Source organism: Mesoplodon mirus (genome assembly GCF_964341445.2).
Source record: "Mesoplodon mirus genome assembly, chromosome: 10".
Taxonomy (NCBI): domain Eukaryota; kingdom Metazoa; phylum Chordata; class Mammalia; order Artiodactyla; family Ziphiidae; genus Mesoplodon; species Mesoplodon mirus.
Window position 1 is genome coordinate 71,312,750 of NC_138986.1, and position 23,078 is coordinate 71,335,827.

The 23,078-nt window shown below is 41.9% G+C and overlaps 1 protein-coding gene across 1 annotated transcript in view; it reads right to left on the bottom strand.

The window, feature by feature from the left end:
* Positions 1-19,241: 19,241 nt before the first annotated feature.
* The window catches only part of LOC309811198 (cytochrome b5 reductase 4-like), a gene marked incomplete at its 5' end in the record, with an annotated part of 38,436 nt that continues 34,599 nt past the window's right edge, over positions 19,242-23,078 (bottom strand). The window contains 2 exon segments of the mRNA XM_082633788.1: positions 19,242-19,304; positions 21,506-21,670. Of these exon segments, the coding sequence (XP_082489914.1) occupies positions 19,250-19,304; positions 21,506-21,670 (220 nt within the window). The 3' untranslated portion in view covers positions 19,242-19,249.

Sequence of the window (23,078 nt, forward strand, 5' to 3'; positions counted from 1 at the left end):
TGAACCCATCATTTTTATTCCTTTAATGTATGTGCTGTAAAGATCATCAGCCAGCAGGGCAATGGTCTGGAACAGTGAGCAAGGGATTAAGAGAAAATAAAGGAGATGCTCCAAAATCTACTGCAGGCACATTCCTTGCCCTAAAAAATTGCTTAAACCTACAAAATGTAAAGCCAGGTTGCACTGAATGTGGCTGCCTAGTCATCTGGAAACACTTCTGGGAAAAGGTGGGGTAGGTATTAGGGTTCTTCAGAGAAACAGAACCAACAGAAGATATATATAACAGATAGGTAGGTAGGTAGATACATCGATCTATATATAGGAATATATATATAGAGAGGGTTCATTGATTGACTGACAGAGAGAGAGATTTATCATCAAGCAGAGTATGCTGTATTGATTACCAACCTCAGGAAAGGACTCCACACACTTATACCCGTTGCATCTTGGTATTGGAGTGACTAAGGAAGACACCATGCAGTCAAGCACTAGACAGAACAAGTCTTTACTCACACAGAGAAGGGGCAGAGCAGGATTAGCTCCAATAGGAAGCCGTGGTCCTTACAGCTGGTGGGTCCACCTCCACCATGGCCAACACAAGGCAATTGGCCTATGAACCCCCAAGCTCCTGAGTACCCCTCCCCAGTGGTAATAGAAGGACCCTGACCAGGTCTGAAATACCGAAAGCTGCGGTTGTGCCTGAGGGCTGCTGACATACCTGCTTAAACAGAACAAAGGGACAACTCATCTGGGAAAAACATTCCCACACTAGGTGATAACTTGCACAGGCTGTATGGGCTCTTTATCTCTAAGGCCCAAGGCCCGTTCTTATTCCACCAGATTGGGGTGAAAATATTGTGCACATGACACTGTCTTTGCCAACATTTATTTTAAGGAACTGGCTCACGTGACTGTTGGGGACTTCTAAGTCCAAAATCAGTAGCTAGAAAGTCAGGTGAGAGTTGATGCTGTGTCTTGAGTCCAAAACCTGCAGGACAGGACAGTTGGTAGGCTGGACACTCAGCAGGGTTTTTATGTCTTGAGGCAGCATTCCTTCTTCAGGAAACCTTAGTCTTTACTCTTAAGGCCTTGAACTGATTGGATGAGGCCCACCCACATTATGGAGGGTCATCTGCATCGCTTACAGTCTACTGATTAGTCACATCTTAGAAATACCTTCACAGCAACATCTGCATTAATGTTTGATCAAACAGCTGGGCATCATATTCTAGCAAACTTGATTTTTTAATGCATTGATTACCTCCCTTATGCCCTAAATCACTGGTTCCTCTCTGGAAGAGTATCACTGATTCTTAATTATCCTCTCACTGTGCCATTTCCCTGCGGGAAAATGTTCAGAGGATCTCCACTGCCACTATAGTTATATACAAACTCCTTATTCTGACACATAAAACCTATGACCTGGCCACACACATCACCTGCCATCACTCACCCCCATGCAGGCAGCCAACCTGTACCCCTGGCTCTTCCAGGCTCTGGTACTTGCTCCCTAGGCTGCCCCCAGCCCTGCCCATCAAAATCCTACTGCCTGAGGAAGGTCAGCTCAAAGACCAAATCCGTTCAAAAATCTTATTTGTTGCTCAATTGAAAAAAATCTCCCTCTTCTATGTTTTCAAAATATAGGTCCTTCTTTTGTTCTTTTTTTTTTTTGGCCATGTGGCATACTGGATTTTAGTTCCCCGGCCAGGGGTGGAACCACGCCCGCTGTGGTAGAAGCGTGGAGCTTTAACCACTGGACCACAAGGGCGGTCCCCCAGAATAGGTTCTTTAAAACCTTTATTTTTAATGTTCTGCCTTCTACAGAGACCTTTCAAATTCACTATATCCCTTTGGAATGTAAGCATCCTGAGGACAAGGATCATCTCGACATCCTCACAGAACAGGCGTTCAGAGATCCAAATAATTTCAGAGTCTGAGAAATAAGGGAGTAGAACAATGTTCTCAAGGTTACCGAGCAGCATGAGAATACTCTTTACTTTGAGGTGAAAAAAGCAAAGTCCTGCTGTAACCACCTTCCCCCTCCCTCCTCCTGCACACTGCCCTCTGAGGCCACTTCAGCCCCACCTGTACACTCCAGCTGCTCCGACCATGGTCTTGGAGGAGGGAATGTAAGGCGTACGAGATCAATTTCTCTAATCGCTGACCCTGCTCTCACTTCAGACTCCCACTGTGCTTCCCCAGGACTGAGACCCACTCAATCCGCCAGACCTTAAAGGACTAGACTCCTGCCCACGTCCATCCTCTCATAGCTAACCAAGAGTTACCCAAGGCCGCAGCTGTGGTTAGGGAGAGGAGCATGGGCTGAGGCTAAAGACCTGGGTGTGAGTCCTGAATGTTCCACTCACCAGCTTGGTTAGTTATGTAACTTCCCCCAGCACCTCTTCCCCATCTGCAAAGTGAGAATTATTGATACAGTGCAATGTGCAGGGCACAGGGTTTGGTGAGGAATAGGTGAGATGCAGCTCATGAAAATGCTCTGCAACATTTGCTACAGATCTCAGTTATTCCCTTGACTGGGGCTCATCACAGCCCCTCTGCCCCGGAAACACTTGGGATCAGGGACTTACCCCAATTTACCAGCCTTTCATGTGGGGTCATGTGGGAGGACAGAGGGAAGGAAAAATGCTCACTGAGTTGAGAAGACCTCTTGAGACAGAAAAGTGAGAGGGGCAGCTCCCTATAATCAATGAATCCGTTTATTATAGGGTAACTTACTCAGAGGGTGGGGTTGGGATGGGAGGTGTGGGGGGGAATGATCTGGAAGAATTTGGCATTTGCAGCTGCATTCTGCACCACCAAGGGGCCACTGGGACAATTTTATAGTTAACCTAGAGTATGGGGGGGGCAGGGGTAGGTGCTTAGAAACAGGAAGTACATTCTTAAGTCAAGATTCATGAATGGGTAACTAGTTTCATGGGCACCGGGAATACGTCACCAAAGCTTTTCATCATTGTTTGGGGACTAACTCAGCATACAGGTTACCTGGTCCTAATGACTATTAAATAATACCTATTAACCACAAAGCCCTTGATGACAGAGAAGTGATTTACTGCACAGTACAGTCCTGGGTAGGTTCAGCAGAAGGACAGGCGAAACAGTAAGGGCCCAAGATAGTGTCAGTTATGCACATTCCACCCCCAACAACTTGATGGCCCCTACAGTCTTATCTGACATTCTTCCATGTAGACCCAAGAGCCGGATATAAAAATTAAGATCTTTATGTCAATTGATGTAAGTGTAAGAAATTCGAACACAATTTTCTTATGTTTCTTATGGCAATAACTTTGAAGTTATTTTTGAAATAGAACATTCTCTAAGAATGTTTAGGTCCCCTATTTGCTGCCTCTTCCCACATGGTGGGGTCAGCCTGCTGGTCAACCAGCATGGTCTTCATCCAGCTTTTATGTCCTAAGGCCTGGCTTTTACTGACTGGATCAAGCTGGGCCCCAGTTCCTGACCACCCTGGGCTGGCTTAGCTGATACTCTCTTCTAGAAATGACAAGGTAGGAGAAAAGGTCAGCAAGTGGCAGGGTCTAGTCATCGGAGGGCACATGCAGGTGGCAGACCAGCCAGGTGAGATGGGAGCCCATAGCTCAGCCTTGGAGGGGCTCTAGTTGAGTGAGTGGCACCGTCCTCCTTTAGGTGAAACTGGAGAGTCAGTACCCATCTTCTGTGCTGGACAGCACCACCGCCGATCCAATAAGAAAGGGATACTCCACCACTCCCTCCTCCACTCCTCCCTCCTTTCTTATTCCTGGAGCATTTCAGCAGATGCGACACTGGCTCCTCTGTGGCCTGGCCTCACTGCCTTTATACGGTCTACCAATCCCTTCATCCCTCTGGCCTTAACTGCTCTTACCTCTCCATGCCCATTCTGGAAGGAATTCCACCAGCCTTCCTCCAAGAAACCTGTTATGATGCCTTAAGACTAGGGAAGGATTCTGTCTCTAGCTCTCGTGGTACCCTTTGCACATTTCTAATGCAGCAGTTATTGTAATGCACCACAGTTGTTTGTTTACTTATTTGTACCCACTAAATTAGAAGCATCTGGATTAAAAAAAAATTCTGTTATATTGAGAGATGGAAGTGTCCTCCCAAAGTGGGCTCAGAGGACATCAGAAATTCTGAGTTAACAAAGGGACAGGATGGGTGGGTGACAATAACACTCTAGATGAACAAACTTCCTAACAATTGCATATCACTTGGGTGCTTGCAGATGCTGGGAGTATAGGGAAACTCCTGCCATTTGTGTGGGCCTTGGTTCCGTGTGGGTAGGCATGCATCAGCAAGGCAAAATTCCAGAGCTCAGCCTGGGAACTGTGACTTAGAAATAAATTATATAGATAGCCATCAAATAAATTATATAGATAGTCATTGCTTTCTTATATTCTCCTCCCTTGCCTGCCATGCTGTAACATATCATTTAGGAGCTCTGCAATGAATCACAACAAGAAAGGAAATAGTGATCCTTTTCAGTTTGCCTCTAAGATTGCATAGAAATTTGTTATGCAGTAAAAAGAGCACTAACATTCTCTGAAAATGTTCCCCTAGAACATACCTTCTAGGGCTTTCCAAAGAACTCAGAAGAAGGGTTTCAAAACTTTTCCTGTAAAGAACAACTTGAGGCTAGCACTTCTCAGAAGAAATGCCAGCCTCAGTTTTTCTCGGCTGAATTTCATTTCAAGAATAGTACATTTTCTCTTTCCTCCAATTAAGCTCTACTGCCTAGTCCCAGGAAGAAAAGGAGTCATGGTAAAGCAGCCACAGCTAATAGATGAAAAAAGGAAGAGCAAAGCAATGAGACTGACAACAAAAATACATTTGGGAGGATGGACAAAACCAGAAATTCATTATTTAACAACACTAATAAAATAGCTAAAGCTTTGAAAAGATTGATGAGAGAGAGAGATGACTAGCTAATAACAGGAATGAAGAAACTGCCTTTAACTACAAATGAATATGCAATACCCAAAACAAGAAAATACTATGAACAATTTTTCCCCAGTGAATTAGAAAAGTTAGATGAAACAAACCATTTTCTAGATGAATATGTTAGCAAACTGACTCAAAGGGGAAAAAAGCACAGAATCCCTGCTGTAGTCTAAATGTTTATGTCCCCTCAAATTTATATATTGAAATCCTAACCCCTAAAGGTGATGGTATTAGTAGGTGGGGACTTTGGGGGATGCTTAAGCCATGGGAGTGGAGCCCTCATGAATAACATTAGTGCCCTATAAAAGAAAGATCTCTAGCCCCTTGCACCATGTGAGGACACAGAAAGAAAGTGCCAGCTATGAACCAGGAAGAGGCCTTTCACCAGAATAGCACCATACTGGCACCTTGATCTTGGGCTTTTCAGTCCCCAAGACTGTGGGAAATAAATTTCTGTTGTTTATAAGCTACCCAGTCTGTGGCATTTTGTTACAGCAACTCAAACGGACTAAGACAACTCCAAATAGACTTTAAAATATTAAACACGATCAAGAATATAAAAATCTGCCCATGGGATCAGGGGAAAAGTGATGAAACAGTTTTACAAATGAGATCTACCAACAATTGAAGGAACAAATCCCTGCCATGTAGGAATTTTACCATAAAATAGAAAAAGAGGAAGAATTGTCCACCCCAAAACACATGTTACATGACCAGTATTACTCCGATATCAAAACCAGGTTAGAATGATTTAAAGAATGAAAATAACAACACTAATCTCACTCACAAACACTGATAAAAACCCCCTTAATAAAATACTAGCAAAGAAGATTCAGTGATTAGAAAACAAAACAAAAATTATGACCCAACTGGGTAACTGGTTTTATCCCAAGAACATGAGTTAAGTTTAGAAAAACCTATTGTTTTTTAAATCTATATTTTATCTATTATCACATTAGCTGAATAAAAGAGAAAAACAAAATCATCTCAGTAAATGGAGAAAAACTTTTTTTTTAATTTATGATTTAAAAAACATAGCATATTTGTTTGCAAAATTAGAAGGAAATTTCAACTTAATAAAAATTTTAACACAACAAAAGATCATACTTAATATAGAAAATAGAATAAGAAAAACATTTGATAAAATTAACACCATTAAAAATTAAAAACACAGATTCACAGATATAGAGAACAAACTAGTGGTTACCAGTGGGGAGAGGGAAGCAGGGAGGGGCAAGAGAGAGGTAGAGGATTAAAAGGTACAAACTGTTAGGTATAAAATAAGTTACAAGGACATACTGTACAACACAGGGAATATAGCCAATATTGTATAATAACTATGAATGGAGTATAACCTTTAAAAGTTGTGAATCACTATATTGTACACCTCTAATTTATATAATATTGTACAGCAACTATACTTCAATTAAAAAAATTAAAAACAAATGCCATGCACATATATTTGGAGAAAACTGTAATTCAAAAAGATATACACACCCCAGTGTTCATTGCAGCACAATTTATAATAGCCAAGACATGGAAACAACCTGTGTCCATCAACAGATGAATGGATAAAGAAGATGTGGTGTGTATATATATATATAATACATATATATATATGTATTATATATATATATATGTATATACACACACACACACACACACACACACAATGGAATACTACTCAGCCATAAAAAAGAATGAAATGCCATTTGCAGCAACATGGATGCAACTAGAGATTATCATATTAAGTGAAGTAAGTCAAAAAAAGGAAGACAAATACCATATGCTCTCACTGATATGTGGAATCTAAAATATGACACAAATGAACTTATCTATGAAACAGAAGCAGACTCACAAACATAGAGAACAGACTTGTGGTTGCCAAGGAGGAGGGTGGGTGGGGGAGAAATGGATTAGGAGGTTGGGGTTAGCAGATGCAAACTATTATATAGAGAATGGATAAACAACAAGGTCCTACTGTAGAGCACAGGGAACTATATTCAATATCCTGTGATAAACCACAATGGAAAAGAGTATGAAAAAGAATGTACATATATATATATACACACACATATATATATAACTGAATCACTTTGCTGTACAGCAGAAATTAACACAACATTGTAAATCAACTATAATTCAATAAATTAAAAAAAAACAACAAAACACGGGGGCTTCCCTGGTGGCGCAGTGGTTGAGACTCCGCCTGCCGATGCAGGGGACACGGGTTCGTGCCCTGGTCTGGGAGGACCCCACATGCCGCGGAGGGGCTAGGCCCGTGAACCATGGCCGCTGAGCCTGCGCGTCCGGAGCCTGTGCTCTGCAATGGAGGGGGCTGCAGCGGTGGGAGGCCCGCGTACCACAAAAAAAAAAAAAAAAAAAAAAAAGTGCTGTGCAAACTAGGAATAAGAAGGCACTCCCTTAACCTGGTAAAATTTGTAAAACTATAGCAAATATCCTATTTAATGGTGAAACATTAGTTTTAAATAATTTAAAAATTATTTTAAAGGAAGAAATAAAACATTCACAGATAGTATTCATTATCTAACTCAAGCTTGAGAAAACTTAAGAGAAAAACAGACCAATTATTAGAATTACAAATTGAGGTCAGAATAAGACAAATATATATAAATAGGTTGCATTCCTACACAGAAAAATATACATATGCATACAATTTTAAAGCATATCATATATAATAGCAACAAAATGTAAGGTACTAGAAGTAAATCTAATGAAAATGTGCATATCTTTATGAAGGAAATTACAAACATTTATCGAAAGACATTAAAGAAGTTCTATGTAAGTGGAGATATATCCCCTTCAAGGATAAGAGCGAATATGATAAGGTTGTTAATCTCCCCCAAATAAGCTATAAAGCTTCAGTTATAATCCCAACAGTATTGTTCATGGACTTTGACAACTTTGTCTTAAAATTTATGTAGAAGAGCAAAGAACCAAGAACAGACATGACAATTCTGAAGAACTTCAAGGTGGGTGAAGACCCTCATCCTGGCAGCTATGAAGATCTCCCTAACGCTTGAAGAATGAAGCAACATGGTACAGGGAAGGGCCAAAGAAACCTATGAACAGATGGGAAACTCAGGCATTGACATATTCACAGACAAAAACCTGACACGTGACAGAAGTGGCTTTGGAAATCAGAAAGGAAAGGACAGAATAGTCCAGTGTTTTTCACATTTTGTTTTACCAGTTACCCACAGTGAGAAATGCATTTAACACTGCAACCCAAATCATACAGTCATGTGTATGTAGGTAAATGTATACATAAAATGAAAACAGAAGATTCAAGGAAAATAGTTACAATTACTATGTGCAATGCATTCTGGTATTTTTCTATTCAGCCCTGTTTTACTTAAAACACACACACACACACACAAAATTGTTGCAACCCATACAGTTGATTCCATAAGCACTACAGAGTTGTAACCTTCAATTTGAAAAACTGCACTGTGCACCAAGGTTCTTGATAGAGAGTTCTGTGCAGTGGGCATGCTAGTATGGTTCCCCAGGGGTTGGAGAGGGAGTTGATTTGTAGCGTTTGCCCATAACTGTGGTATAAAAATTCCTGCTGTGGCCCATATGAGCTAGCAGTGTGTTTAACAACCAGCTAACGCGATGCCTGAGAATTAACAATGAACTTTCATGAGCTGGTACGAGGTAGCTGCAGCACGCTGCTGATTCGAGGATAACTGGTTACCCATATGAAAGGAATAAATAATCAGACCTGTACACCATACCATATATGAACATTAATTTCAGGTGAACTAAATACCTGACACATGAAAAACAAAGATGTGAATGTGAAATGTGAAAAGCAAAAGTTAGAAAAGTGAAAAACAAAAAACAGTAGTATGTCTTTTTAACTCCTGGGTAGGAAAGGATTCTTAAATGATGTGAAAATCACAAGCCACAAAGAGAAAGCTTGATACATCTGATTACATTTAAAATAGACATTCCTGAGCATTAAAATTCATCACTTAAAAAGTGAAAAAACAAAACAGAACAAAAAAACAAAACAAAACAACAACAACAACAAAAAAGTGAAAAAACATGCCACAGCCCAGGATACAACATTTGCAACTCATATACATTCAGAGTTTTATAGGAATTCTTATAAATCAATAAGAAAAAAAAAACCCTATAGAAAAATATACAAAGACACATGCAATTCATTTACAGCAGAGATGATCTAAATGGCAGAAGAAAAAGGAAGAGAGGGAAAGGAATGGAAGAAAGAAGAAAGAAAAAGAAAAGCTCAACACCATTGTAAAGCAATTATACTCCAATAAGGATGTTAAAAAAAAAATCTCATGGGTTAGATGTATCAGCTGGGTTCAGACTGGAAAGCAACGTTCACACCCAGTCTTTCAATTCAGAGGAAATTTAATTCAGAGACTTTGGAAACCCAAAAGGCAAGGCAACCAAGAGACATAACTGCAAGAACCCCTAGGCTGGAAAGGAAAGAGAAGACATGGTGTTTTCAGAATCCAGGAACTGGGACTGCCCAGCAGGCCCTGAGTGGAGAAGGGGCCATCCAGCTGAGTCAGAGCCATGGCAGGGGCTGGCCAAGTTGAGCTGGAGCCATGGAGACCCCACTGGATGCAGAGTGGATGGGGAAAAAGACCTTGGCTTCTCCCATTTAACCTTCCACCAGTGCTTCACATTAGCTGAATGAAAACAGAAGCCAGCAGGCAAGGGACCCTGGGAACTATCCTTTTAGAGATGGGCTCCCTCCAGGATAGGAGAAAGGAAAGATCTGAGAGAAAACATGTAAATGCCCAACGCATCAGGGGAGGCACTGAGACCACTCCGTATCCATTAGATCTGTAATATTTCTAAAGTCAAACAATAAAAAGCATTTTAAAGATATGAATATATGAGAAATCTAATACACTGGTAGTGAACGAGGAAACTGACACAACCAATTTTGAAAATAGAGGTTTTTTTCTCTAGTAAAATGGAAGGTGCACACATCTGTGACCTAAAAATTCTACTCCTAGGTAAAAATTCCAGAGAAAATTCTCACATGCGTGCACAAGGTGACATGTACAAGAATATTAACCATTTGGAGGTGGTTTAAAAAGTGGAAATCATTTCAGTGCCCATCAATAGGAGAATTAATTTTTAATGTTATATATTCATATAATAATGGAATACTATACCACAGTTAAAACGAAGGAACTAGTGCTACATGTATTAACATGGATTTATCCCTCAAACCATGCCATTAAAACAAAGCAAGGAGCAGGAGACCATATACAATATCATTCATATAAAGTTTAAAAACATAAAAGACAATTCTGTATTTTGCACGGGGATGTTGCTTAGGACCACATACAGAGGATAAAGTATAAGAAACATGCAAGAGAAAGATAAACACAAAATGCAGGATAATGGTAACCCTGGGAGTGATCTCGAGGAAAATGGCATCATGGAAGGGTGTCTAGGAGTCTTCATCAATATGTAAGTGCTTTGCTTCTCAGGTTAGGTGGGCAATACCTGCCTGTTCCTGACAGTTTCTCTCTATCTTTTTATATGTCTGAAATATTTGATTTTTATTAAAAAGATAAGGAAGCATTGGCATCAAATTCCTTTATTACTCACCTATATATATCAATCCTCATATTGGTCAAAACTCTGAAATGTGTTTATAAGAATTCATAACACAAAGCTGGTGTGAGAAATAGAAATGGTTGGTAAATTGCCTGTTAATTACTCCCTATGTTTTTGGACTTACAAAGAACTTGTGATCTTTCCTCCAAAATGCTCAGCTCCTTCGTTCCATCAAATATATAAAAACCCAGAACAGGGGTTCCCTGGTGGCGCAGTGGTTGAGAGTCCGCCTGCTGATGCAGGGGACACGGGTTCATGCCCTGGTCCGGGAAGATCCCACATGCCGCGGAGCGGCTGGGCCCATGAGCCATGGCCTCTGAGCCTGTGCGTCCGGAGCCTGTGTCCCGCAACGGGAGAGGCCGCAACAGTGAGAGGCCCACGTACCACAAAAACAGAAAACAAAACCCAGAACATTTGGAGATAGTATTAGTGGCTAATATGTATTAAGTACGTCCTCTGCTTCAGGCACCTATCATCCCCACTGTATGTATGAGAAAAACAGGGCACCAAGAGAGGACGTCGATTCCCCAAAGCCGCCTCCTAATCGGGGACGGAGCCTTTCCCACACTCCCTCTTCTGCCCCACCCAGGTCAGCCCTTGTGTTTCTGTCTTACCTCGGAGTAATTTTCAAACACGGGTAGATGAAATAAGGGTGCTTCTGGCAATCTCTAGACCTGACCGTAACGTGGAGCTTTCTAATGTCACGGAATAGAAAATAAAATTCAGAGGGCTCTCTGGGGAGAAGCGAGCCCTCCCTATTGGCACCCCTGGTTCTGAGGCCATGCGACAGCTCCCACCAGCGTGTGACCTTGGGTCAGTTAATCAAACCAAGTGCATTCCAGTCCCGGTTCTACCACTTTCTGACCTTCCACTTAGCTTCTTTAAGCCTCATCCAGAAAACAGAGTATATAATACCTTCCTCGTTGAGTTGGTCTGAGGGTGCTAAGTGAAAGCACGTGAGAAGTTCTTGCACCCTGCCTGCCCCGTGACCTGCGATGGTTACCCACGGGGCAGAGCCAACAGTGCCCATCCCTTCCCAACTCCACATTCAGTCACCTCACGTTGACATTGGCCATAGTGAGACAGGCTGGGACCTGGGACCCTTTGCTGCAGTGCTTGCACCTGGGCAAACATCTCCCCAAGCAACAAAATACAAAGAAACTATAAGGAACTAAAAACAACTGTGTGCATGTGCGGTTGAGGCACATTATAGACAACAAGATGCAAAAAGACCAAAAAAAAAAATCTACTGCCACTTCTGAAGAGCCAGGAACAAAAGCAGGGCACTGTGCATGCCCCCTGCATGCAGCACCACCAAAGAAGTGGGTAAAGCATCGAAGCCACTCCTCCAGCCAGACCCCTGGACACAGCCCTACCTTCACCCCAGAGAAGGAAGCAGCTCAGCCCCTGCCTCGGGGCTCAAGCCAGCGAAACTGTGGCTTGTTCTCGCTCCCCCCTGCTGCAGCAGGAACCGCAGTAAAGCTTTGCCTGAATTTCTTGTCTGGCCTCTTATCAATTTCTATTGATGAAGGAGGCTGAGAATCCTGGTCGGTAACAGCAGCGAAAGGACTTAAACCACAAAAATGGACAAATTCTACAAATCAGGGCTTTATTTATTTATTTTTCTAAGAGCTGGTTGTTAAACGTTTTACCAGCAACCCCTGCGGCACTGTTGGAATTGGTTTGTCAACTGTATAAATATTAGATATTATTGTTTAAGATTTCATGACCAAGAGGACAAAATGGAGAATGTTTAGGGGTGAAAACAGCTCCCACAAGAACATGGTCCTCCATCTCACAGAACACCTGTGCAGCACACACAGGTAAGGCCTTCCTCTGTGCCCAAGCTGGGATGGTGGGGTGCCAGGGAAACAGCAGTTTTTCCACAGCTGGTCCAGCACAAAGGGGCCGAGCTCCACGGCTTCATTACTGAGTGAGTAGGTGGTATCTTCACGTGTTACTCTCTAATCTGACCAGCACTGTGCTTTTCCTGAAACCCCAGTAAGTACCGGGAACCCTGTATTTGGTTGCCTTTGCCACTTCCTAACTGGGTGAGGGAGAATGCCCCTTGTTTTAATGGTTTACTGCACAGAACTCCCATCTCACTGAAGGTTTAGAACAATTAATTCAAGATTTTAAAATATGGAAGTATATATATTAAAATACACCAGACAATATATGAAAGGCAATGAGGAAAATCTAGATGTACAATGATTTCTGTGATCTTTTTTCTGTAAACTGTGCAAGAATGTAGCTATCCTGAGACTTGCCTTGTGACAATTCTTATATTCGTAAAATATTAACTTGCTCAGAAAGTGAGAAATCCTCAACATAACAAACACCTGAATGTATTTTACTAAGAATTTCAGCAGCTTCTCCCTTAGACGTGTTTACGAGCCAGAGTTATTTGTACTGAACACAAATAACTGCGCTTCTCAGCATGTTCGAAATGAGAGGAAATAGAATTGTAATGAAGTCAACACAGGCCACCTCAGCAAACACTACAATGAAAACAATTCCCTCACTATTCTGATCACCACGGGTTGAGATGATGGCTAATTAGAAAATCCTGAGTCAGAACATAAGCTCTTCAAATTCGAGGAAGAGAGTTGCCAGCATCATTTTCAGATTTACCTCCAAGTGTCCAGTTGCTAAGAGACATATGGACAAAATGTACTGCAACATGGAAATGGCTGTTTCTTCCAAAGAGCCAAGCTTACACAAAGCCTGTGTGGTTTGTATTTGCCTCCACGGCTACAGTGATGATTTGCATTATTTAATGTGTTTGGCATTGTACCAGAATTAAAGATGTCTCATCATGGCCCTATTTGTCATTAGCTGCCTGCCTCTCAGACCTGTCCCTTCCAGAATGTTCTCCCCACGCTATCACCAGAGTTCTCTTCCTAGAATGTTAGTCATTCATTTATCAACTTCACAGCTGCCTTCTGCACTGTTATTTGGTTTATTTAAATTGATTTATACCCAAGCTTATTCTTGCCCTAAGCACTCCATATGATTTGCTGTCACACAATGGAAGAAAATATTCGTGAAACATATCTGAAAAAGGACTTGTATCTAGATGTATAAAGAATGCTTCCAATTTAATTAAAAAAATCCAATTAAAAATGGGCAAAAGGGCTTCCCTGGTGGCGCAGTGGTTGAGGGTCCGCCTGACGATGCAGGGGACACGGGTTCGTGCCCCGGTCAGGGAGGATCCCACATGCCGCGGAGCGGCTGGGCCCGTGAGCCATGGCCGCTGGGCCTGCGCGTCCGGAGCCTGTGCTCTGCAACGGGAGAGGCCACAACAGTGAGAGGCCCACGTACCGTGCAAAAAAAAAAAAAAAAAATGGGCAAAAGATTAAAACCCTACAAAAGACAATATACCAGTGGCCAATACGCACATGATAACAAGTTCAACATCAACAGACATCAGACAAATGCAAATTAAAATCACAATAAGATACCACTACACACTAACTTTTAAAAGATTAATAATTCAAGGTTGTGGAGGATGTGGAAGGATTGAAATTCTGATACAATGCTTGCTGGGAGGAGTGTAAAATGGTACAACCAATTTGGCAAAAAAAAAAAAAACCACCTGGCATTTTCTTAAAAGTTTGAAACTGCACATTCAAAAGCATGATTATCTAACTAGTATATGTCTCAGCACTAGATCTAGAAATATACACAGAATAAAATAGGGTTTAAAAAAAAGTTAAATGTACAGTGACCACATGACTCAGCAATTTCACTTGTAGGTATCCATCCAAGAGAAATGAAAAAATACGTCCACAGAAAGACTTGGGCGTGAATGTTCTGGGGATAATAGAAGCTTCTCTCGGGGTGACACCCTTCCTAAGAACTGAGCACTTGCTGGAGGGCTGCGGGCAGTGGCCTGAGGTCCCCTCGGCTTGCTCTCCGGGTGTGGAACCAGTGCCTCATTACCAGGGCCCTGAGCTCAGTGTGCTGCCCCCCAAGATGGAGCCTCCATTCCATGAGTGGGGACCAGGCAGCAGAAGAGAACGTTAACTAGGAAAGAAAATGTGTTTCTTTGTATTTCCGATAGGTGACTCTGGCATTCTGGCAGACAGAACAGACTTGGGATTACCAAGGGGGAGGGAGGGTGTGGGAGGGAAGGATTGGGAGTTTGGGATTAGCAGACGCAAACTAGTATATATAGAATGGATAAGCAACAAAGTCCTACTGTAGAGCACAGGGAACTATATTCAATATCCTGGGATAAACCATAATGGAAAAGAATATGAAAAAGAATGTATATATAACTGAATCACTCTGCTGTACACCAGAAATTAACACAACACTGTAAATCAACTATACTTCAATTAAAAAAACACACAAAAAAACCCCCAAAAAACCAAAACAGAAAGACACCAAGAGACTGGGGCTGGCTGAGGTTTCACTTTTCCTTTTTAACCAATTAGCCGCCATTCTAAATATCGTAGACGAAACAGAGACTGGGTCATCTGCTCAAAGGTGAGAGTCTGCAGCTATCAACAGACACAGCCCCAAACTAGTTGAGGACAAGTTTATGTGGCAGAGAAGGTAGACCACAGAGGAAGCTGTAGCCAAGCCTTCGCCAGCATAATGGAGTTAAGTATTCTGGAGTGGAAAGCGTCTCTCACTCCTCCATCACATTAAGGTGAAAACTGAGGGCCCATAGTGAGCTCTAGACAAAATACAATTATCTTACCTTGGACAAGTTTCTCTGTTCTCTTCATAGACTGTGGTAGGCAGAATGGTCCCCCAGAGACGTCGACACCTAATGCCTGCAGACTTTGAATATGCTATATTAAATGGCAAAAGGGACTCTGCAGCTGTAACGCTACAGGTTTTAAGACCAGGAGATTATCCAGGTAGTCCTGGGCGGGCCCGTCTAATTGCATGAGCCCCTAAACGCAGTGAACTTTCTCCAGCAGGGGGAAGAAAGACTGTAGCAGAAGGGAAATGCAGAGAGATCTAAAGCATGAGACGCGCTGGATCTACCAGTGCTGGGGGGAACCACGTAGATAGCATGAGAAGGGACATGGGCAGTTATACAAGCAGACTGGCCCCCAGCTGACTGCTAGCAAGGAAATGGGGAACTCCAACCTCAAGGAACTGAATTCTACGAACAACCTGAAGCAGCCTGGAAGCTAAACATTCTCCAGCACCTCCCGAGAAGAGTCCAGCCCAGCTGACAACCCGATTTCAGCCTTACGAGGTCTTCAGCAGAGGACCCAGCTGTGCCCCATTGGGCCCAGACCTCTGAGCCATGGAATAAATGGGTGTTGTTTTAAGCCTCGAAGTTCACAGTAATTTGTCCTTGCAGAAATAGAAAACCGATAGAAAACTGACACATAAACACATTTTTAAAAAGAAAGTAAGTGGGCTTCCTTGGTGGCGCAGTAGTTGAGAGTCTGCCTGCTGATGCAGGGGACACGGGTTCGTGCCCTGGTCTGGGAGGATCCCACAGCCATGGAGCGGCTGGGCCCGTGAGCCATGGCCGCTGAGCCTGCGTGTCCGGAGCCTGTGCTCCGCAACGGGAGAGGCCACAACAGTGAGAGGCCCGTGTACCGCAAAAAAAAAAAAAAAAAAAAAAAAAAAGGAAGTAAGCAAGCAGAATTCTCAAGGAAAAGTGACTTTGAGTATAATTCCCTTTTCTTACTGCAAATACAGGACGTAGGAGCCTTGGAGCTCTTTGCTCAAGAATAATAGTTACAATCCATACTCCCTTCTGCGCTCCTCAGTATACGGCTGTATTAAATGGGAGACTGAGGCTCTATTTAGGGGAGTTTCTAAGGCCCTCTAGCAACACTGGAATGGAGAATGGATTTCAGTGAGGTCAAGACTGCAATAGCAATAAAAAAAAAAAAACAAAAAAAAACCTGCAATAGGAAGACCAGTTGTCAGGCTATTGTACTGAGGTGATTGAGGGACCACAGGGCAGGGCTAGCTGGTATGGAGGAATCAGATTGGAGAGGGAGACACTGATCCCGAATAGTTCTAGAAGGGCTGGCTAGGTGGAAGGTAGCACCAGTAAATCAGAGAATTCAAGAGGAGGAACAGACCTGGGAGAGACTGAAACCATGGGTTTGCTTAAATCCACTTCAGCTGCCTTCACTGATCAAGGTGGTTTTGCATGTCCTCCAAGCGGCATGTAGCCTAAACAATAAGGTATCCATCTGCCCGAGTTATTTTCCAGGAACTTGGAGTCAGCTGTGTCTAGTTGGAGCTCAGCTGGTTAACACTGGATAGGACCACTGACCCTCCAAATGGGCACACATGAGTGGCCACGCAGGGACCTTCTGACGCCAGTGTCGAAAACTCCACCCTCAGCTCAGGCTAAGCGTCTCCACTCTTGAACGTGCAGAAGCCTATAGCCTCGTTACGCCTGCGCAGAACAACAATCACCCCCACCTTTTCCCGGTCACCTTTCCCCACGCTCCCCACGCCTCAGAGGGTCCTGCTTCTTCGTTCATTATCCCATAATTCCCCTGAGCCCCTTGCGGATCTGAGACTTGTTTTCCCATCTTCTCACCTGGCTGCCTTTTAAATAAACCCTCTCTTTGCTGCAATCCTTGGCGTCTCAGCGTTTCGGCTTGCTGAGCGTCAGCCAAACATTAACCTAGTTTGGTTACAAGATGGTCACGGCAAAAGCTTAGTTTGGGATCTGTTGAATTTGAGGGGGTGGTGGAACATCCAGGTGGTACCTGGATATTGAAAACTGAAGCTCGGCTGATTCTCAAAGATGCCAATTTGGGAATTATTAACATACACGTTCAGAAGATGCTCATGGGTTTTCTTTTGCTTTAAAATACAGTAAGAAGCCTGAGGAAGAGATACAAACAGGGAGTAAGCTGGAGGTAATTAGAAATGGGTTTGGAGGAGAGAGGAAAAAGGAGGGTAGAAAAGATGAGAGAGCTGGCTAAGGTAGAATTATCTGATATATTACTAATAAACTAGAAAAAAAGGTGTGCCTGGAAAGTTCATGATCTTAGGGGAGAAAAAAAGAGATGGTAGGAGGGCAGAGGTAGAAAATGTTCCTGTTAGCCACAGGGAGCACGGCCACCTCCGGCCTGGGTGAATGACGATGCATGGAAGAGGGAGATGCAGGGAAAGAAGACAGTGTTGATCCAGCCACTTGCACCTGGGGAGCTTCCTGGGCTGGGGATCTGTAATTTGAGGAATGTTAATATTGTGTTCCTCCTGAGCACACCATTCATTCAGTAAAGACTTAGCTATTTACAAAATCGTTTCAGGGGAGTTGGAGACTCCCCACACCCCGATTTCTGTAAAAGCAATGCTGCCGTCCTGAATACGACTGTAAAATCTAAGTTAGCTTACGCATAGCCACCTATGCATCCAACACAGTTTCCTCATAAAAAGCTCACAATGGCTTTTCTTTTTTTTTTTTTAACATCTTTATTGGAGTATAATTGCTTTACAGTGTTGTGTTAGTTTCTGCTGTATAACAAAGTGAATCAGTTATACATATACATATGTCCCCGTATCTCTTCCCTCTTGCGTCTCCCTCCCTCCATCCCACCCTCCCTATCCCACCCCTCTAGGTGGTCACAAATCACTGGAGCTGATCTCCCTGTGCTATGCGGCTGCTTCCCACTAGCTATCTATTTTACATTTGGTAGTATATACAATGGCTTTTCTTGATACCCTTTGCAGAATCCCAATCTGTGAAAGCTTTTGAAGGCTGCACACAGCAGCAGGGAGAGAGAATAAGATGCCCACACAGCAGAGCTTAGGAGGGCTCCCTGCTGAACCGCCAGCTGTGGAGCAAGCATCCAGCCAGGGAATGTACCATTTAGGATGGAGTGTTCCTCATTTTCCCAGCTGGTCTAGATGGGCTCAAAAAGAATTTAAATTTAACCTATTCCAAAGCACCAAATGATTATTTTAGACCATGAGACCAGATGCTATACTTTCATTATCTTTCCTGATGCCTCTAGTTTTGGCTAAGAATCAAAATAATTGTCAAGGTTATCTTAAACTTTCTAAACACATATAATCCAAAGCAGCCTGTGTGAAGTGTCTCCAGGATCTTTTATTGCTGTTTTTAAAATTCCCCGTAGACACTAACCCATACTGTTGCACTCAAACACATTTCTACCACAAAGATTAAAACGTACTTAAGAATATTTTTTATTCTACTCTGTATCAAGGCCATAGATACACAAAATGTTTGCATCACTTAATAAATTATTCCATGTTTTCATAGGAAGAACAAGGACATAAATGATCATTTCCTGAGTTTACAGTGCAATGTAAAATTTAATCTGTATTGCTAATCAGACATCTTACAGCATAGAAATGTGATCAAAATGATCATTTGCTTTATCATGTCATAAAACACAAGAGCTTATTGTAGAACAGTGATACAGTTTAAATGGTAAGGAACTTTGTGATTCATAACAAAGAATCCTGTGTATACTTGTTGCCACAATTGATCTTCCAGGACAAATATCAGTAGTAAAATAAGTTATGGTACAAAATAAAGTCAACAAGGTATCTATAGTGAAGAAACATTTGATTTCATTTAAGAAACTAAAACCTGGATTCTAGTTAACCTATATACAAAAATGTTCTTTTGAAAAACCCTAAGTAATCACAAATTTAGCTGAAACAGTTGAATGACAGCTCTTCATTATGCTGTAAAATTATGGATCTCATCTTTGGAAAAGTTCAAATCATGCAGCAACCTGAAAAACAAATAAAAAGCACATGTTTCTTAGGGAAGATGTTTAAAAATAAAGAAGTAAGATCAAAGTTTACCATTGTAACCATAGTATTTTTTTTTCATTTTCCCCATTTAGCGTGTGTTTTCTAAAAAACTCCACAATTATCACTTCTAAAAAATTAACAATAATTCCTTAACATCATCTAATATCTAGTAAGTGTTCACATTTTCAATTGTCTCATAAATGCCATAATTTTTTAAAGTTTGTTTGAATCAAGATCCAGTTAAAGTCTACTCACTGTGATTGGTTTATATGTCTTTTGGGTATTTTTTGATCTATAACATCCCCTCCATCTCTCTCTCCCTCTCTCTCTCTCTCTGTCCTGCAATTTATTTGTTGACAAAATCAGATTTTTAAGTGTTGAGTCTCCCACGGTTCTCATTTTGCTGCATCCCTGTGGTTTACTTTAATAATATGTTCCTTTTTTCTTTTATCTCCCAAAATTTAATAATTGGATTGAGGGGCTTAATCAGATACAGGCTCAATTCTTTTTGACAAGACTACTTCATAATGCTCTTTCATCAGGAGGCACATAATACCGGGTTGCCTCTCTTTTTGGATGCTAACCACCACTGGTGATCTACGTACAGATCTACTGGTTTCATTAGGGACCGAAGTTGGTGATATTCTACTCCTATCACTCTTTATTCATTTATCAGCCGAGGAATTCTATAAAGAATAACTTCTGCTCATCTATTATGTGGTTATCCAGTAGTATAACTAATACAGAAAAGAGAGAATAAATGCTGGTTTTCTTCCTCTTCATTCACCAGTTTTTGAAGTAAGGAGTTGATCCCCTAGCATTCTATCTTAATTTTCCCCACTGAACAGGAGAAGCAGAAATACTGCTTAAGTATAATTCAACTTGGAAAATACTGTAAATGGAGACTGAAATCTTAAAAGTAGCTCTGTTTAAAATACTGCTGAAGGGAACTTCCCTGGTGGTCCAGTGGTTAGGACTCCATGTTTCCACTGCAGGGAGCATGGGTTCGACCCCTGGTTGGGGAACTAAGATCCTGCAAGCCATGTGGCATGGCCAAAAAAAAAGAAGTAAAAAATAAATAAATAAAATACTGCTGAAAATAATAAACATTTACTTCGTACTCACTCTTTGTAGTCACTGTGCTAAGCATTTCACATGCATAAATATTATCATTTATTCCCTTGGATAGGTGAGTGCACTAAAACTTAGAAGGTTTTGGCCCTAGGACACTTAGCTGATGATTGTAGGATGACTCTAAGTGGTGGAGCTGGGACTCCAACCCAAAGTGGCAGCTTCCAGAGCTGACACACACATTCAGACAAAGGGACAGGTCGGCACAGGAGTTATGAGGGCCAATGTGGTGCGGCAGGCAAGCCTCTCACTATCTGAACCCAACCTGCCTTTCCGGACATACCGCCTGTCTTTTTCATAATTAAAATTAAAAATAAAATAGCAAGAGAGAAAATTACCTAGCAAATGTTAGATTCAGTCATATACCAAACAAGGAAATGCAGGGCATTTAAGGCAGTCATATTTTAAAGTCATCTAGAAACCCAACAGTGGCTATATCTAACCCAATATTTTAAAGTGTCATTTTAGAGTTAAATAAGATCAAGGTGATTTTTAAATAAGACAATCACTACCACTGGTTGTTCTTTGTGCGGAGTTCAACTCTTGGTCTTGGCTTATTTATGTTCTAGTCTCTGGTTTTTGTCTTGCTGTTTGGCTTTCTCTCACTGTGTTATTAATGCTCACCCAGTTGCAGAGAATGATGGAAGATCAAAAGCTACAATGAGATGAACACTGCTTATTATGATACATTAAAAAAAATATTATATATTATGAAGCTTTGGTGGAAGACGAGGTTGAATCTAGTGTCCCCAAAACTATCTGGCACTAATCTTGTGAAAGCGTCCACACTACCAGCCACTACCAGAGGCCGTCAAGAGCTGGCTGTGTCTGACTTTTGTGTTCACGTCTAACTCTGCATAATCTGGGCCTCTGACACTTCACCTGCATACAGATTAAACACTTTGTTATTATTTTCTTATGCTGTAACATACTATTGAAGTGCAGGTTCATATGAATAGGAAGAAATGAGAGCCATGTCAACTGCTGTTTATAGGAGGTCGTCATTTCACAGTTCTGGGATTCTCTCTCTTACCATGTTGCTACTCACTTCATTCCTTGTTCTGTAAATGGCATTGGTCCACAAATGCAGATGAGGACTTTGGACATATCTAAACTTCTTTTCAAAAATTCAGAAAGCAGAGCTGGTGAAATATATCCCCGTTTGTCGTTCCATTCAGAAGTAGGTGCTGAGAGAACAAATTCAAGGTCAAATCTGGAGAAAAGAAACATTTTTTAAAAGTCTATTACATTAAATATATTATGAACATGTTTCCAGTTCAGTAACTCATCTTTTTCTCCCCTGGAGAACAAATGAATATGTGAAGGTTGACACACTTGCTAGAAAAGCACTAGAACAGAATGTAAACAAACATTTTGCGAAAACATACAGGTATATCCACATTTACTAAAGATAAACTTTTGCTACAGATAAGAGAATAATATGACATTTTCTTTTAAACTCATTAGAAAGAGACCTCCAAAGGATCTCAGAGAACTCCACATTTTTATTAATAATTCACTTGTATAAAACACAGTAAAGAGCAACAACCAGTGACATGTGCATTTTCATCTGACTCAAACCCCTCCAATGAGTCCTGGACTCTGATAGCCAACGGCCTATCTGACTTCTTACTGTTACTGTCTTCATGGCTTCAGCCTTGACTTACAGTATTCCTGTGCCACACCCAATGTCACTGCTGTGAATGGCACCACAGTCCGTTTGGTTGCACAAACCAGAAACCCGGGACTGATCTGCCTCACCCTCCACGTCCAAATTCTCCCCAATCCTGGCTCCTAACTCTGTGCTCTGCTTCTCTCAGCCTTCACTGCCACACCCTGCCTGTTTTCTTTCTCCTTCTGTAATGTTTCTACCACACCCCACTGTTCAGTTTCTTAGCTCAAGCATCATTTCCAGGGAAGCGCTGCAGCCCCACCAGTCTGGAGTCCTTCTGTAATTACATGTGTTGTAGAAACGTTTCCCCTTTCCTCTTCTTTATAGCCTTTCTATCAGGCTGTAAATATGTGGCCACCAAGGTGATTAATCTAGTAATGTCTACCTTCCCCATTAGACCGGAAATGCCGTGAGAGCAGGGACCATGTTTGCTTGGGTTATCACTGCGCCCCTAGTGGCCATCACACAGGAGGCACTCAAACACTATGGAGTGGAGCACTTCAAAGAAAAGAAAGGGTACAGAATTACAATCAGAAAGAAGCACATCAAACCAAGCCTCACAAGGGAACCACAGACCATTTCTTCCCACAGCTCTGTAATCTGTTAAGTGAACTGCTGATGAACAGCCATAGCAAATTTAAAATTCTAAGCTCTACCTGCTCCCTTTGCTCCATTTCTGCAAACACAATTAGTTCTTATCATTTTCAGTAGCATCAGATTGAATGTGTTTCTACATTTTCCACTTGAGTAATATGTTAATCTCAATCTTAAGAAAACGCTGAAGTGAATAATTTCTCTTGTGAGGTGGCCCTGGGAGCCAAACATCAGAACAGAAGCAAGATATGGCTGGAGCTGTGGTCCTCGCCTGGCTGGGCTGCAGCTGGGTGAACGCTCCCAAGAGCGGACGGGCCAGCACAAGCATACAGACCATCTCAGGGCGCCAGCCGGG